General features: G+C 37.8%; 1 protein-coding gene across 1 annotated transcript; it reads left to right on the forward strand.

Moving 5' to 3' along the window:
- The first annotated feature begins 2516 nt into the window (after nucleotides 1–2516).
- On the forward strand, nucleotides 2517–17759 carry mob1ba (MOB kinase activator 1Ba). Its single transcript, XM_083527063.1, has 6 exons — nucleotides 2517–2718; nucleotides 8993–9159; nucleotides 12961–13054; nucleotides 13167–13300; nucleotides 15777–15940; nucleotides 16211–17759. Exons 1-6 carry the CDS (start codon nucleotides 2705–2707, stop codon nucleotides 16286–16288), a joined length of 651 nt encoding a protein of 216 aa, XP_083383189.1. The 5' UTR covers nucleotides 2517–2704; the 3' UTR covers nucleotides 16289–17759.
- The last annotated feature ends 1405 nt before the right edge of the window (nucleotides 17760–19164 follow it).

Below are 19164 nucleotides of genomic sequence, written 5' to 3' on the forward strand. Positions count from 1 at the left end.
TGGTAAAAGTCCTACAGCTTTATTCATTTATGATCTACGTTAATTCATTTATGATCAATCTGCCCAATCTGCCCAAACCCAATCTGCCCAACAAGTTCAGATGTAACTTCGAGGCAATATAAATGTAGCTAAATGTAACTAAATGTAATGTAAAAATATATGCAACTACTCCTTAATGTTAAATAACTCTGGATTTATATTATTCAAATTACAAATATTACATATATATTTGCATTAATGTAAAAAGAAATGTTTGCTTGTTGCTCTGTTGTAACATAAATCCTGCCGACGTAGATTGTACACTCATACATTTTTGTCTTCCTGGACATTTTGGGATCATTGTTTGTATTTCTCAATTCGAAAAATGACAGCTGTGGAAACACTGCAATCTAGTGGTGGGATGCCGTCACTTAACGGGTAGCATGCTCGGCATGAATTATGGGAAATGTAGTTTCCCATAATGCACCCTTTCGACTTATTTATTATAAGATAATCAGACCTTTTCAGCCCTCACGGGCCACATAAAATAACGTGGCGGGCCACATTTAGGCCTTGAGTTTGACACATATAATCTACGACATCCTGTTTGACCTGCTGCACAACGTTTCATAGTCATAATGCAAAAATAATTCAGGAATAACACGACTTGATTGTGCAGTTTGACATAAATAAGGGTGGAGTGTGTGTGATGCGACAGGACGAGCGCCCCTCAAGCTGTGTACGTGTACGCATGCCTGACTATTCATTTTTAATTAAAACCTGGGGACTACTGGTGAAAAGTGACAAAGACAGCAGCTGTAGCTGCATGTGGGCGTGTCCAGTGATGCCACAACATTGTAAAAACGTCACATGTTATGCAAATATGGAGCCATTTGGTGCCGTGACCTCCAGTGAGATTGAAAATTGAGTGCACATGATCTGGCTTCTGATTTGTTCAATGCTATTGGCATTATAATCAAAGTAGGAATACTTTCTGGAGACCGCGTGTATCCCTGCATTTGTAAATGTAACATAACGTCTTATAAGATCATAGATGGCCCAAACTAGGGCTCGAGGGTTAAAGTTGACCTGTGGTGACCTTTGATTTGGTCTGCCATGCTACTATTTGGTAGATTTGGTGCATTTGTAGTAAGGTATCTGCACATTGCGGTGTATCTGTACTATGTCAGGATTATGAATATATGTTCTAATCTTTTTTTTTTATTCTATTATTTATTTATTTTTTTTAATGAATATGTATTTAATTATACCCAGTAGTCTATTAATTCGTATTTCATAACTATTATTTTGGTTATGAGATTCCTGGAGTGTATGTTTAGGTTTAGGGTTTAGGTATCGAGATCCTATTCAATTATATTTCAGCCATTACATCACATGTTGTCAGGCTCAAAGAAATTTGCCATCGTCATACTTGTCTCCAAATGTTTTTTTCTTTTCGCACTACAACACTTTAACCTCGTGACCGTCACTTTAACTGTGGATTTGCACAGCACAGTGCACTTTATACCACACCACACCGCACACGGTCACTTTAGACCACAATTCACAGAAAAAAATGCATGGAAAATCTGGGGCCATTTTATGACTAATATTGATGCTTCTTCTAGAGAAGATGTAAGCGGGCAGTGCAGTTGTTGCTACGGTAAAAGGAGACTGTTAAATTGTGGGGTTTTTTTTGTTATAACATTCATTCTCACTGCATGGGATGCCTCTCTGTAATGCATCACGCCGGTATACTGCTTTTCTGTATAATATTGATCATTTCTATAGCTGTGATGTCATGATGGTCATGATGGCAATGATGCAGGCACCTCACTGAAGGCCTAGGTGTGAAATTCGTGGCCCTCCATGCATTGAAAATCAAGTTGTTCAGTTGATGTGGTCATCTGCTCCAGTAGCCCATCTGCCTAGTTATATAGACTAGTAATATATTATGCATTCTAACTTAATTTTGATCAGCTTCCCAGGCTTATTTCTAACCATCATTATTTTATGTTTTCACACATGGTTGCAATTTCACTTTCATTATACAGAAAAGTTTTTATTTACTATGGTGTCTGGTTCTAAAATTGAGATAAGGAAAAAATATTTTTTTAGAAATATATGGATAAGAGTCACATTTCTATTCTTAGTTTGTTAATATTATAGGTAGTTTCTATATACACAAATGTAAATGGTCAGAAAGGATGCCCAATATCTCTCAATTAAAGGCTGAATTAAATTTGTATTTTTAATCTTTACAAGGACTTTTAAGCCAGAAAGCTATCAGAACTTTGGGAATACTCAAAGATCTAAATTCCCCCTTTTAGTTGAAACCTCCATTTTATCCTTTTTTAATTAAAAATGTCAGTATTATAATCAGGATATTTCATAATGATATGAATGTAAATTCGTTTTTTTTTGTTTTGTTTTGTTTTGGGAGAAAAACAATCTCTGGATCACGTCGCACGTGTTCTCGCGGGAACCCGGCGCTCGACGACAATTTGAGTACTCTCGGAATCACGTCGCACGTGTTCTCGCGAGAACCCGCCGCTCGACGAGACTTTGAGGAGCGAGGAGAAGTTTTGTTGTACAGAAACAGCGAAGTGTCGGCCGAGTAGTGTCCTCGTCTGTGTCCCTGTCCGTTTCCCTGAGCCTTAGCGCGTTATTCATCCGCACACGATTGTTTCAGCAATTGAATAAGTGGATAAACTCTCCAATAGAGATGAGCTTTCTATTGTAAGTATAAAATATTAAATTCCCTCGGTGTAGTAATGATGATGTAGCTGGGAAGCTAAGCTGGCTAGCGACATTAGTTTAGCTTTGGATGTGCTCAACTACAATATTATCATACCCTGTAATAAACTACAATATTATTGTTTACATACTGTTAATTACAGCTGTATCATAAACTATTCGGTTATAATACCTGTTCGGTGAAGTTTGCTAAAGCTAGTCACCGGGCTAGTAGCTAGTTAGGTTGTGCAAATAGGTTCTTATTTTCCATGTATGTAAATTTGCATAACCTTAAAAATAAGTATAACGCGTTGCCTTTTGAATGATAAACATTGCAGCTTTAAGCATGGAAACTAATACTGTTTATTCTGTAAATATTTTCTAATCAGTTTATTTTTGTGCGTTAATCATACTTTCATTTTGGCCGAATCCCAAATGTGTGTCCACTCCCTTGACATGCACCCTCTTCACACGGCCTGTCAGCACGAGTCCTACACCCTCAGAAGTGCACTACGTGTCACAACAAAGCTATTTGACATTCGTTAGGTGTCTGGAGATGTTGGATTTATTGCGTGTATTCTGGTTTAAGTAGTAAAAGTAGAGATGTGTTTATTCTCAGCTTGTATGTTTTTGGTAAATGAAAGAGAGAGACTTCACTGCTGCATGAAATAGGATTAGGATTTAAATATATTTTAAAGGGAATATTAAAAGGCTGAGGAAAGCTGAGGGAGTCTCATGTGCTTGTCTGAGTGAATCTGCCTGTTAGAGGATGGAACAGGGGTCAGATGATGTCTGTTGGCTGATTTCTTAAAATAACTTGTTTGGAACTAATAATTGGGTGTTTAGGGTAAAGCGAAGGGTAAAGCTTCGAACACTGATAAGAATAGACTCTGAATTAGAAATTTGACTTCTTACAATTAGATTTATTTCTATTAAGACCGGCCCCACTGGCATGTGGTTGACGTAAAAGTGCTGATAGTGTCAGAATTGAGTTTCAAGAACTTTCGTGTAAAGGGCATTCGTCTGAAGGTGTTACTGTGTACAACAGTTAAGCAGAGCAGATGTTTGATTGCGAGTTGAGATTGGTGGTTTTGGAATGTATAGTGTGACGCACTCGCCAGCGACTGCTTTAGTGTCACTGCGACCAAAGATTAACAAGAGCGTTTCAGAAGTGTCTGAATATTTTACTTAAAACCATTAAAAAATATGCATCAACTGATCGGTGGAAGGGTAATGTACAACACGTTGGACAGCTATAGGTTACTATGATATTTCTTCCCCTTTGAGAAACTAGTTTTATTCTGTTGATACTTTTGAAAAGGTTTTGAATCAAATATTTGAATTTAGTTTCTAAGGTTTTTAGAAATTTTTTTAATCTTAAACATATTTAATTTAATATTTGTATAACTTAACCTGGCTTTCATCATAAATACAGAAGCTATAGAAGCTGGCATGGCGTTAAGAATAAATAAATAAACACGTTAGTGATGACAGCAAAACATCAAAAGAATCATGAGTTTTATCACAGTTATATCATGTACAAAATTTTGAAGGAAAGATATTATGTAGACAAAAGCTTGTAAACACCTGACTAGGATTTTTTGTGCTTTTTGAACGTCCTATTTCACATTAATTCCTGATCTGCTTTTATAATAATCTCCATTGTTCAGGGAAGATGTTCCACTAGATTTTGGAGTGTGCTTAAGGAGATTTGTCCTGGGGTGCAGTCAGGGTTCCAGGTCATTCCGTCTTCAGTAGGGTTGAGGTCAGAGCGCTGTAGCTGGCCACTCAAGATCTTCCACAACAACCCATATAAACCATATGTTCATGAATCTGGCTTTGTGCACAGTGGCATTGTCATGCTGGAACTGGTTTGGTTCTCTTAGTTCAATGCTTTTGCATCTACAGACCTCAAACAATTGTGTGCCTTCAACTTTGTGGTAACAGCTCGAGGAAGAACCATGAGTGGTTAGTCAATTGTCGCAATACTTTTTTTTTCCATACAGATGATTAAAAAATAATAATAATAAAATTCTCACTTTTGAGAATATTGCTGTTGCTGGTTTTCTGTACAAGCCCAGATCGCTGTGATTGATGCTCTAAGCAGAATGTGATGCTTTACTACATGCTGTAACAAGTAATAATCCTGAACGGGTGTAAAACCAGATTAACAGGCAGTCTGTCATCTAAAATTGTTCAGAGAAGAACATGTAACTCTATTACTATTATTGTAATGATGATAGCTTTTAAAAGTTCTCCATTTAAAATCAAACATCGTCAGCTTTTTTTTTTTTTTTAAACAATAAATCGGGACTAAAAGGTGCACATTTTGTTATGCGTTGTGACCTTGAGTGTGTGAGAGGCAGCATATGTATGGTTGTTCTTGTTAAAGGTCAGCAGTTTCCACCGTCTCTGTATTAGCCTTATTTTTCCATCAGACAGCTTTGGTTTCATAGAAGCTGCAGTTCCTCTATCCTCCCTTGCACATTGTGCTGCAGCACGAATTACTACAGCTAAATCAGTTAGGATTATCTCAGCATAAGCTTTCGTATACAGGCATGCAATTTGTTCATCGTAGACAGCAGTCACTTGACCTGAGGAAATGTGGTACGCATGAGGCTTTTAATTAAAGAACAGTGAACCACTATCAGTTCAAATTCCCATGGAATCAGACTTGATCCGTTGTCCAGCAAGCAGCCAAACACCATCACCATCTACTATTATTCATAGACACCAGACATGTGTTCTGACTGGCTGAGGAACCACTGTACTGTCAATACTGTGACACTACCTGGACAGAAAAACAGACTTAGTCTTAAGACTCTAAAATATATATATCTATCTAATATATATATATATATATATATATATATATATATATATATATATATATATATATATATATATATATATATATATAATATTTTTTTTATTATTAATTTTTTTTTTTATATGATTGATCCAAAGAAGTGCTACAATTTTTGTCAGTAAGTTGTTTTAATATTTGATAAATATTTGTATTAGCCATTAAGTAGCGAAATACTAAATTGATGTCAAAGTGAACTTTATTGTCATTCAGACAGGGAGCAATGTGCAAAGCAGAACGAAATCGCTCCATGTGCAGATTAACATACAGTCAGTAGGCAAGATGGGTAACAAATGGACAGCATGACAGACAGTAGACAATACACATAGATAACACAATAGACACAAAAGAAAAAAAAGGGTTTAAGTATTGAACAGTCCGTACAGGCATCGAGGCTTATTTTGAATTAATTAATTTACTTAATTTAAATTATAATAGGTATGGCAATAAAACCAAAATCAAAGACCATTATTTATAGCTTCCTGTACTGAAACGTACCTCCAATTAAAAAAATGGTGAACCAGCCAGACAGATTGTGTACATCTGAGCAGCTGTATATAACGTTCTTATGTGCATCGTAGGGCATAACCAGTGTTCTGTAGCTGAACGATTCTCATAGTGAGTCTGTGAAACATAGCCAATGGTTTGGTCAAACTGTTTAAAGTTATTAAAAATTTTTATTTCCTCTGTTAAATTGAACGGATTAAATCCAAATCTCAATCACTCAAAAACAATCTGGTGTGTAAATCGTCACTTTGTCAGTTTAGATCAGTGTAAAGTTCGGGAATTAAACACTTCATTGCTCCAGTTAGTAGGCTTGTTTCTTGTTTCTGAGTTTGTTGCTTATGACAATATGGCACAATGTGCAGAAATGTAGCGATCCACAGCACAGTGTACTCGGTATAATAAATAGTGGGAGTCATTGACGCGTTTCAGTACTTTTTTTTTCTCACCCCCACTGATTTCACCTCACCACTCAGGGGGAAATTCCTCTCACAGTTTTTGGAAAGATTATTTCAAAGCGTTATTAGCTCAAATTCAGAAAGATAATTTGCAGTCTTTTTTTTCCCTCCTGCCTCTCCCACCTTTTCTTTCATCTCTCTTGTGTACATTGGTGAATGGTATAAATTTAGTTTGTGACTTATGGTGAATTGTTTTATGTTGAAATCAGGTAATTTATTAATACAAATATAATGATTAATTCTAAAATTAAGTAAAAATATACCTCAAATACTGTACAGTGTGTGGTATATTTACCCGAGACAAAGAGCACGCCGTGTTGTTTACGAAAGCGCAAAAACTGCTGCAAATCTTCATAGTGAATTGTTTGTTATTGGGTTTAATGCTGAATGAAGGTTATTTACTGATTTAAAATATAATTATTAATAATAAAATGAATGTGCTATTTCTACGAATTTACACAAAATTCATCATGCTATATTCCTTCTTTGTTTTCTTTGTGTGTGTTTAGAGTGTGAGAGGATGATTTATGACAAACAATTAACAAAAAAAAAAAGCATTTTTAGGGGTGGCGTCCAAAACACGTAATATATGGCACGTAACTACCGCGACTGTATTAACGATATTTTAGAGTTTGCGTCGAATATTTTGCACTCTGTCTTCTGTTTTGTAACATTCGGTTGGCCGTATACTGAAACCGATGTGTGTCAACAAAGTGGCCAGTCTGTGTAGGTGCAAAATATATGCCATTCGAGGCAGAGAATGTGCAGGACATTATGTTATTGACAATGCATTAATAGAAAGACACCTGATAAGAAAAGGTCAACAGAGGATCATGTGCTCATGCTGATCGATTGAGACAGAGAAGTACCCGGTTCCAAACTAGGGAAACATTTTGACTATTGTTCAGCAGATTTCAACATGCGCTTTAGCATGTGATGAACAACTTCAGCACTTCTTACTTTAGTCTCTTTTTTTTTTTATTTTGTGTATGTTGTTGCCGCCTGTAACGTTCACTTTACGCACCTACGCACTGGCAGACACAGAAATGTAAACCAGGTCTAACGTCTATCAAAATAACAATGAGTCACTTGACGTTGCCACTGAAAGGTGTTGTCTTTAGAAGCCAGGCCCAGGGGAAGGAGCAGTGCGTAACATCAGCAGTGTTCAGGACTGGACCGAATGACAAGTGGAAGTCGCTCAATTTACATTTACGTCATTTACATTGACGTTTAACATTTGCCCTTATCCCGAGCAACGCGCAGAAGTACTTTGTAGTCTATTTAAACACGTTCTCGTAATAGGCTCCATGATAAAGCTTTGTATTGAGAAGGTTAGTACAGCATGGAGGGAAAACACAAGATTTTTATGGCTGACATACTGGAAGATGTTTTTCTTTATGCTGCTTGTAATGGTTTATTCTGTTTTTAGTTAGAAGTTAGTGAGAGTTAGAAAGTCGCATGCTGTTCTGTAAATCTATACTTGGACGGAATAACAGACGTCGGTATTTCAGGCTTTAAAGACGGATTTGTTTTGGCTCTCTCGCCGATTTTTTTTTCTTCTTGATATTTATATTTGATGAGTCATTGTTCAAGCACGTCCTTCCCCATCTTCCTTCCTGTTGTTTGCTTCTCATTATTTTAAAATTAGATGCGACACCTGACTTTTCCAGCTTTATCTGGTTCTTCCTGTCATGAACTCCATGAAGATGTTTATGTGGGTTGGAGCAGAGGATCTTGAGTGGACTGCTATAGAGCCCTTTTGAGCACCTTTGGGATGAATTGGAACGCTGACTGCACCCTGATGCCCTTGTGGCTGTATGAGCACAAATTTCCAAAACTACACTTGAGTGTAGTGGAACGTCTTGTCCGAAGAGGATATTACATCAACAAATGCGGACGAAACGTGGACGTTCAAAAAGCATCTTATGATAAAAATCTTAAGGTCAGGTGTCCACAAACCTTTGCCCATATGTTTGTGTACTGACTTTTCTCCACCCTTCTGAACATCTAGCAGTTTTCTTGTTAATTGGGTTCCCCTCTTCACTCTTATTGCAGATGTAATTTACATTTGTTGCTTTTGCCAATGTGGCTTTGAAATATTTTACATGATAGTCTTCATTTGTAACAGTTGAAATTCTTCTTCTTCTTCTTTTTTTTTTTTTAAGCATTTGTTAGGTTCTGTGTTCTGAAGTGCTGTTTAATTATTTTTTACAGTTTCAGTATGGGAGATTAAATTAAGAGCTGCACTTGGGGCAATTCGATTTTGCATCCTCATATAAACGTTTTGCTTTTGAGGAACTTGTCGAAGGTTTTCTCTATTCAGAAGCTCGCCCACAATCTAATTTGTTTATTGGCCAACATTGTAGCTTTGTATGTGAAATGGAACTTGCGTGTGACAAATGTTCTTTAAACATATTTCCTACATTTTTTTTTGCATGTTCCTCCACAGCGGGAGTCGTTCGTCAAAGACTTTTAAGCCGAAAAAGAACATTCCCGAGGGCTCGCACCAGTATGAGCTGCTGAAACATGCCGAGGCGACGCTGGGTAGCGGCAACCTGCGCATGGCTGTTATGCTCCCAGATGGTGAAGACCTCAATGAATGGGTGGCAGTAAACAGTAAGCTTTAAGATTGCATTATGATCTTGTGTGTGTATGTATTAAATAAACACCGAGTTTTTGTTAAAGAGAAATGTATTTCTGGTGTATCTGAAGTCTTTGGCATCAGCACTTCTGTAACAGTAGGTTTTTCACTTTGGGAGCGTCTGAAGTTGTAGTTCAGTGGTTTAGACATTGGACTTCTAAATGAAGGGTCATGAACCCTATTGAAAAGCAACAATTTAATTGTATGAAGGAGATAATCGTCAGTCTGAAGAAGGGCATCTGCAAAATGGCATAATGTGATAACCGTTGAAAGCATTAAAATTACAGGCCGAACGATCGGGCAGCCAAATTATCGGGCAGATTTTTGTTGCATTTTTTTAATTAATTGGTATCGGCCGATTGTGCTGCATATTAGGCCGATTATTAGGCAGGCGCTTCTCACACAGCAAAACCACGCGCACACGTTCTGCGCTTGCGTGAGAGACAATACTTTTCTATACCAGCAGGTGGCAGTAGTCTGTATTTAGTTTTCAAACAGAAACCTGGAGAACTGTAAATATATAAAGCAGGCAGCGTTTCCACCTGCCGCGATCATTACTAATGGATTTGTGTACACTAATTTTCAAAGACAAGAGCAAGAATGACAGCAAGCCAATTCCCTTTTTTTTGTTTTTCTCGTGTGCTAATTCGCTAAGAGAAATAGCTAATCTGAGTTCTTTTCCTCGACTATTAACTCCGCCGCTGCTCGACATGCAGAATCGCCAAAAAACAGCTGATACCATCCGACTCGAGCAAACGGTGTGGAAAAAAACTAAAGCCAACCGACACTCAAAAAGCACTTAGCATTCCCCAATGGCCGACCGTCATTCATTCTTAATCAAACCATATATAGTTTATTGGTTGAATATAATGCTGCTTTTGGAGAGAGAATGAGAATAACCAGTCAGTATTTGGTGTGGCCACTATTTGCCTCACGCAGTGCAACACATCATTTTTGCATAGAAATGATCAGGTTGTTAATTGTGGCCTGTGGAATGTTGGTCCACTCCTCTTCAACGACTGACGGAAGTTGCTGGATATTGGCAGGAACTGGAACACGCTGTCGTATACGCCGATGAGGACGACGAGCATGCAGATGAGCTTCCCTGAGAAGTTTCCTGACAGTTTGAGCAGAAATTCCTTGGTTATGCAAACGCATTGTTGCAGCAGCAGTCCGGGTGGCTGGTCTCAGACAATCTTGGAGGTGAAGATGCTGGATGTGGGGGTCCTGGGCTGGTGTGGTAACACGTGGTCTGCGGTTGTGAGGCTGATTGGATGTACTGCCAAATTCTCTGAAACGTCTTTGGAGATGATTTTATTATAATTTTGTTCAGTATATTAACTATTAGAATTAATGAGATGGAGGGCGGGAAAAAGAAAATCGGACAAAAGAAATCGCCATCATATATATCAGCCATCGGCTGCCGTGATTTCAAAATATCGGTCAACCTTTAATTAAAATGGTAATAAATGCCAAATTGATGTGGTATAAGAGCAATTACACAGTGTAATAATCAACCATTTGAAGCAGGTATAGTCACCTCAAAGTGAAACTTGTTAGCCATGTGTCTGTTCTTTCTTGTATACAAAGTGTAGAGATGGATAAAGTAAGATAAGATATACCTTTATTCGTCCCACAGTGGGGAAATTTCTTTTGTTACAGCAGCAAAAAAAAGAAATAAAAATAAATGCAAATATATATAAAGAATATACACATACTATAATATACAGTATATACACAGTACAATGTATAAATACAATAAGAGAAGAAAAAAGTACGCATTGCAGGTAGTATTTCACACAGGTGGTATTGCACGTATTGCAGGAAATTATTGCACATATTGCAGATAATATTGCACATATTGTATATTTTTGCACAGGTAATTATTGCACATATTGCAGGTAATATTTCATGTTGCGTGTATTATTGCACACAGGTAATGCTATTGCACAGCTAAAAAGTAATAAGTGTGTTGTATTTTGGTGACTGGTTTTACTGGGAGCAGCTTTGATTGTAAAGTCTAATAGCAGCAGGAAGAAAAGACCTTCTATAGCGCTCCTTCAGACACTTAGGGTGTTACAGTCTGTCACTGAAGGAGCTGCTCAACGATGTAATAGTTACATACAGGGGGTGAGAGGTGTTCTCCAGCAATGATGATAGTTTTGCTACCATCCTCCTTTCTCCCACCTCCTGTACAGTGTCCAGGGGAATCCCCAGGACTGAGCTGGCCTTCCTGATCACTTTATCCAGTCTCTTCCTGTCTGCAGTAGAGATGCTGCTGCCCCAGCAGACCACACCTTAAAAAATGGCTAAGCCACCACAGAGTCAAAAAAGGTCTTCAGTAGCTCTCCTTGCACTCCAAAAGACCTTAGTCTCCTCAGCAGAAAGAGTCTGCTCTGCCTCTTTCTTGTAAATTGCCTCAGTGTTGTCTGTCCAGTCCAGTTTGTTGTTTAGGTGAACACCCAGGTATTTGTAAGAGTCAGTGGATTAGTGGATCAGTAAGCATGCATATTGTCATTCAATTCAATTAATTTTTAATTGTATAGCGCTTTTAACAATAAACATTGTTTTAAAGCAGCTTTACACAGATAATTGAGTGATAAAAAATGAATATGTTCTTTATAAGTAAGTTTGTCCCTGATGAGCGAGCCTGAGCCTGTGGCGACTGTGGCAAGAAAAAACTCCCCGAGATGGCAAAGGAAGAAGCCTTGAGAGAAACCAGACAATGACCAGACAGGTCATTGCATCTTGAAATACTAAAAGTTATTATAGAATCTAATTTTCCCCACGCTACAGCTGTGGTCCCCTAATAGTAGTACAGTGTTTAACACATGTAATATTAATATGCTGGATTAAGTCTTTACTCTTCTATTCATGCCACTGAAAGGATTCCCTAATAAGGTTCTTGGTGAGACTAAGAAATGTATCCCAGACTTTGTATTGCACTATAAACTCTGATCGGTTTAGGAATTGTAGCTCTACACCCTTAATTTGTTTCCAGTGCACTGCACATTTGATATAACGATTAGACCCAACGCCTGGCCCCTAGTGCTGCTGCATCTTACTGCAGCTTTTTAATAGCAGAGACACGGCAGTGTTAAGTGAACGACTGTAAGTGATAGCCTGAGGGAAGGGTGGGTTTGTGGTTGCAGGTGCTAACTTGAGATGATTGAAGTGTTTGATTTCATCTAATTACAGAAGAACAAGAAAGCATGGGTGTGGCCTTTACTCCTAAGCCTAGCTAGAGAAAATGAGACGTGCAGGTAGTCGGTGATTGTCCATCTCATTGCTGTAAGGGATACCTTTACTATAGCTTTGTGTTGAAATGCAGACAGGTTTGTTTCCATAGGCCCAATAACGTGTCTTGACGAGTGTATTGAAGTATTTCAAATTAAACAAGTTGCATTTAAGTTTGCTCTTAACCCTGATTGGTTAGACTGTTGAATTTTCTTTTTTTTCCACAAGAATGATATTCACATAAATCCGAGACGAATAATAAGAGGAATAAATATGATATTTTACAAATAAAAACAATCATGGTAGTCTTATTATTGATAATTTTCTTCTAACAGCACATCGTGTTTTAGGCCTGAATCATTTTGCATACAAATTTGTATCTTCAACAGAATTTCAGATCGAAGGTCAAAAGCCTTGTCGACTTTTTTATTTTTCTTCAGTTATTGCACTGTTATATTAATTCTGATGTATGCATGTAATTGTAAATGATGGACTTGTTTGTGTTGAAGTTTTTAATACTTGACTGTGTTTGCCTCTAGCTGTGGACTTCTTTAATCAAATCAACATGCTGTATGGGACCATCACTGATTTCTGCACTGAAGAAAGCTGCCCTCTCATGTCTGCTGGCCCAAAGTAAGACCTAGTTGTTGTTTGTTTTTTTATTTCTGTGGGAGACAAATTGTGTAGTAAGTGATACTTTTCTTTTTTTTCTTTTGTAAAAAAAACTTTATCATCATCTCTTCAGGTATGAATACCACTGGGCTGATGGGACCAACATTAAAAAGCCAATCAAATGCTCTGCTCCAAAGTACATTGATTACCTGATGACATGGGTTCAGGACCAGCTTGATGATGAAACACTTTTCCCTTCAAAAATAGGTGAGGTTTCTTATTTCATTTTAAAATGATTCACTAGACAGTGACTGCTGAGCCTGAATTGAATGTAATGTAATGTTTCATGAAATAAGAATATTATTTTTTTTATGTGTGTTTTACTGTGGAATGATATTGAAAGCTTTCTTCTACAGCAGACCGAAAACAAGGTATACACTGAATTTATTGAGTCAGTCACTTGCATTGCAAAAGAGCAATTCATCCAATACATTTCAGCGGTTCAAAAGCTCTCTAGAGAAATGGGAGACAATGAGGGGCTGGGCTTATTTCCATAACAGCCAGTTGCATTTACTAAACAGCAAATTTGCCTTGTCAAAGTGAATGAATGCTCCGTCTCCCTTTCTTAAAAGCAAGACATGGTAAGGAAAGGGAATAAAGTGTGGGAAGAATAGCAGCCACAACCACAGACATCTCATGTTTTTCTCTTGCTGCCAATGTAGATTGAGAACAGCAGGATTTAGGTTTGTTGGGTAGAGATTTAAGCGAGATGATGGGTGTTGAATCATATACACACTTCATATCCGTGTGCAATGAGACCTCAGTATTCATTAAATATTCTCCAGCAGCTTTGTTTTTAAGCATTAGGGGTGTTAACGGTACACAAAATTCACAATTCGGTTCAATTTCGGTGCGGTTAGGGGGAAGAAATACAAAACGACAAGCAATTTCAACGCTTGTGAACATAAGCGGTTTACATTTTGAAAACATTTTGAAATAAAAATGCCTGCTTGGTTAAATAATATCTAAAAAAAAATATATATAAAATGGGTTACATGTAATGAATGCATTACACTTTTTTATTATATAAAATTATTATACTGAATAAATTGGCACAAATGAAATTAATTTAATAAAACTTAATCAATAAAAAACAGTAATTAAATACTTCACATTTGCTAGACCCCATTGGGGGGGGGGGGTGTTTTTTTTACATTTAATATTTAATTTTCTAAAGATATGTTTACTTAACTGTGCTACTTATTTCAGCAGACTTTAACAAACGTATTCATTCACTCCCTCGATATGTGAAATTGTCTGGATTATTTATATATATATATATATATATATATATGTGTGTGTGTGTGTGTGTATGTGTATGTGTATGTGTGTGTGTGTGTGTGTGTGTGTGTGTGTGTGTGTGTGTGTGTGTGTGTGTGTGTGTGTGTTTTTGTGTGTTTTTATTTTCATTTATTTTATTTATTTTTTATACCCCTGGCGTTGTTGTGTGTCTTTAGAGAATATTTAATAATAAATTTTTTTTAAAAGTTTAAAGTGCGAGACAGAGACCAAAACAAACTTGCGGTCCACCACTTAATACGTTCCTGAGGAAACAAATTTGGATGTTCTGCACATAAAAAGGACTGCATTCGGTACATGCGTACGGAACCAAAAGCCCTGTACCCAAAAATTTCAGCACGAATACGTATACTGCTTGCTCCCCTATTAAGCATATCCTGTTAATCTCATGTACCACAGCGCTGTAGAATATACTCACACTGTGCTGTTTTCTGCATCTTAATTCAAAAGGAGGGACTGGTGAGGGAATGACTCTTGGAATAAGTATATGGACAAAAGTATTGGGAGAACAATTTGGTCCCGCAAGCTTGGAGACGCACAATTGTATAGGATGTTTTCGGATGCTGCGGTAGCATTAACTTTTCCCTTCCCTTCAACTAGAAGACCCAAACCTGTTTTAGCATGACAACGCCCCTGTGCACAAAGTGAGCATGCAGATACGGTGTACATGGTTTGGAGTGAAAGATCTTGAGTGGCCTGCTATAGAGCTCTGACCTCATCCATATTAAAACATTTTGGGATGAATTGGAATGCTGACGGCACCCCAGTCCTCCTCTTCACCCTACAGCAGTACCTGACTTTACTAACACCCTTGTGTGTAAATGATCACGGAGCTCTACAAACGCACTCCAAAATCTAGTGGTACTTCTTCCCAGAAGAGTGGAGATTATTATAAAGGCTAAATGTGGAATGGGATGTTTCAAAAACAAATATAATAGTCAGATGTCCATAAAGTGCAGCTGTTGTAAGTGATAACAGATAACTAACTTTGAAGTTTGAAACATGAGAGAGTAAATGGTGGCTGTAGGACGAATCATTAATTTCCTGGTTGTGGATGAATGGCATCTTGAGTGGAAGTTTGGACTTTGCATGCAAAAAAACCTGGATGTGGTTACAAGCACGAGCCATGCAGCATATATAAATAAAGAAATAAATTAAAGAAACGATTCATTGTTGTTTTTATAAATAAATAACACATCAGGTAACTCACTGTGGTGTTATAGGACCAAAACATTCTAATCTGTGATTCAATTTATCCTATAACTATTTATTCAATTTTATTATAGCAGACGTGTTGTGTGGTTTTTTTTATTATTTTTTATATGACCAGTTCTGAGATGGTTGAATGATGATAATATAAAAAATGTTTGTGTTTTGATCCCAGGCGTCCCTTTCCCTAAGAACTTCATGTCCGTGGCAAAGACTATCCTGAAGCGACTGTTTCGTGTCTATGCTCACATTTACCACCAGCACTTCGACTCGGTCATCCAGCTGCAAGAGGAGGCCCATCTCAACACCTCCTTCAAACACTTCATCTTCTTTGTTCAGGTGTGTCTGTGTGTTTGTTTATTTTTTATACACCATTGAAAGCGAATGAAAGTGAAAGCATTTCACCATTTTTTTTGTGAGGTCTCCATTTTCCCATGCTGTCCTCTTACAGTTTAGTTGTTATATTTATTAACAATTACCAATACTTATTGATTTCATATCTGTCACTATTTACTATATTATATTTACTATCTCAGAATTATTGTTTTATTCATATTCATATTATGTATTTTTTTTTTTTTTTTTTTTTTCCTTTTTTTTTTTTTTTAGGAGTTTAACTTGATTGACAGGAAAGAGCTGGTACCTCTTCAGGAGCTGATTGAGAAGCTGACCTCTAAAGACAGATAGACTAAGCTGGTTTGTTCTTTTTACCCGTCTCCCCTTACTTACTGTGCACAGCAGCCTGGTTTTGTTTTCTCTGTCGTTTTACAGATTTGTGGGACTCGCCCCTGGATTTGACTTTTATCGTCCACACTTTTAACTTCGGCAGTCGAATGCTCCTCGTGTTTCTAATGTCCATGCGACTTTTTCTCGAAAGGAAAAAAAGAACAAAAAGTCGATCGTATCTACGTAAGTGCCTGGCGTATGTCCACCTACAAATCGTAAATGTTCTTAAAAAAAAAAAAAAAAAAAAAAAAAAAAGCGGGAAAAAAAAAACAACCACTTGTCTCCATAATGCTAACTATGCCCACAATGTGGTTTTGGGGGGGTTTTCTTTGGAACTTATTGAACAACGCATGCAGACACTTTGGTAAGAGACAAAGCCAGTAATCTAAACCTCATTTCCGTAGATTTTATCACATCTGGAGTTTTGTTTTGTTCTTTTTCTTAGTTTTTTTATACTTGAGTTACATACATTATATCTCTTAGCCACAATCTTTTTGCACTGAGTCTGCAGTCACCTGACATGACTTTTGTACTAATAAAATAATTGAATAGTTAAATGAATAGTAAAATAGATAGCTTTAATTCGATTTAAACTATAGGTTCTTCTAATGGTGGGTTTTGCAGTTTATGGTGGGAATGGGAATAGGGTAATGATTACTATGCAATGTCAATATTTCGTTTTTTTGTTTAGTTTTTTCTTTTTTTCCCCCCACATTTGTTTTTTTTTTCCTCCCAGAGGCAAGGCTTGTAAACCCCAGAGCTAGTGCCAATACCTAACCCACTACAGTCACCTTGTGTAGGTAAAAAAAAAAATGCAACAGCGGAAATCCGTCAAAGTTTTTCCTCGTCGTGTTTCTGTTCCTTTGTCTATAAAAATGTAAAACAGTGCGAAACAAGGATGAAGCTTCTAAACAGTCTAAATGTGTAATAATCGGGCAAATAAATGACAGGGTTGTGGTATCTAATGTGTAATCATAGGAAGACATTTAATCTAATATCGGTTGCTGTTTTGTTTGCACTTTGAATCACCAACATAATGAGAGGTTTTATTTTTACTACTACAGCTGCCTCTTCCCAAATTAGTGATTACTGAGACATGCTGCGAACATGCTGCAAAATGATCGTTGTTCCCCAACTGCTAGAAAATAAGTCGAGTTGATAAATGTTTTCAGGTTATTGTAATAGATAGAACTGCTCAACTTTCTTTTTTCCAGACTTTATTTCTAGATATTAGCATTTGTCTTCAGCCATGATCGAATACACTGTATGTTTTTGTTTGTTTGTTTGTTTGTTTGTTTGTTTCCTGAGAAACTTGTAAATAATGTACACAGAAGGTATGCATTTAAAATAAGATACAGATGTTTAAACTTGCAAGACTTTTGTGGTACAATATTGAATGCTGTTTATAGTGTAATAAAAATGTTTGAAAATTTTCCTGTTTTGTTTTTTGTTTTTGTTTTTCTCATGTGTTACAGTTGCATTAATAAGACAACGTAAGCGGGCACTGAGTATATGGATGTGGTGAGGGAAGACCTGTAGATAGTTGGTTTGAAAGAGGCAGATGTAGAAGACAAAGTGGTATCGAGATGGATGATCCGCTGTAGCGACCCATAACGGTAGCAGCTGGAAGAAGAAGAAGAAGAAGAAGAGAAGAAAAGCACACACTAAGTGCACAAAAAAATCTAAAGCGTTAGCCTTAGTGTGGAGTTTCACATGTTCTTGTAGGAACGTTTGGGCTTCCTTTTGTTTTCTAGTCATCTCTAACTCTAAGGTTCCTTGGAATTGGAATGAGTAATTGGGAAGCATAAAGGTAGCAAAGTTTGGTGCAAAATTAAATTATCTAATTTACATGTGCTATTTCCAACAGTAGTTTTAATATTCTTAAAAAATCATACTGTGATTTTGTGATTGTGATTATTTGGATTTTTTTTTCTCATTTTGTCTCATAGTTGAAGTGTACCTATGATGAAAATGACAGGCCTTTCATCTTTTTAAGTGGGAGACCTTGCACAGTTGGTGGCTGACTAAATACTTTTTTGCCCCACTGTATGTATGTGTGTATGTGTGTATGTGTGTGTATATATATATACGGGGTGAAAAGCGGTCATGAGTGGCCACTCCGCCCAAGGTTGTGGAATGAGCTACATATTTCATGGCACATTAACTGCCTGGAGATGATTGCTGTGTTTTTGTCTCTAAAGCACTTCCTCCGAGACCTAAGAGCTCGCCATGTGCTGGTCCGTACAGACAACACGTCGGTGGTCTCGTACATCAACCACCAGGGGGGTCTCTACGATCTTGCCGCCTGTACAGGCTGGCATAGCAGATCCTCCTGTGGTCCCAGGAAAATCTCCTGTCATTCAGAGCAGTTTATATCCCGGGTCATCCAAATTGAAGAGCAGACACTCTTTCGAGGCAAGGGCCGAGGCATCGGGGAACGGAGGACAGAGCCCGGGGGATCTGTTTGCGACTCAGGAGACTTCGCACTGTTCCCTCTGGTTCTCTCTCTCTTACCCAGCCCCACTGGGGCTGGACGCCATGGTGCAGACATGGCCGAGGCTACGCCAGTACACCTTTCCCCCTATCACGCTGCTCCCAGGAGTTCTGCAGAGAGTTCGCCAGGAAGGAGCCCATCTCCTTCTGGTGGCACCTAGCAGCTGGTCTTTCTACTGAGGTAGTGGAGACTATCCTCGATTCCAGAGCTCCCTCCACGAAAAGGTCGTATGCCGCTCGATGGCACCAGTTCACGTGGTGTGAGCACCACCAGTTAGACCCAGTCAAGTGCCCGGTAGGTTCAGTTCTGGAGTTCTTGCAGGAACAGTTTGCCACAGGGTTGG

This window comes from Silurus aristotelis (assembly GCF_946808225.1).
Source record: "Silurus aristotelis genome assembly, chromosome: 23".
In the NCBI taxonomy this organism is placed as follows: domain Eukaryota; kingdom Metazoa; phylum Chordata; class Actinopteri; order Siluriformes; family Siluridae; genus Silurus; species Silurus aristotelis.

What these genes read in the sequence shown, in the direction of transcription:
- mob1ba (XM_083527063.1), top strand. An exon ending in ACTTTTCCCTTCAAAAATAG is followed by an intron (nt 13,301 to 15,776) that starts GTGAGGTTTCTT and finishes TTTTGATCCCAG; the next exon opens with GCGTCCCTTTCCCTAAGAAC. An exon ending in ACTTCATCTTCTTTGTTCAG is followed by an intron (nt 15,941 to 16,210) that starts GTGTGTCTGTGT and finishes TTTTTTTTTTAG; the next exon opens with GAGTTTAACTTGATTGACAG.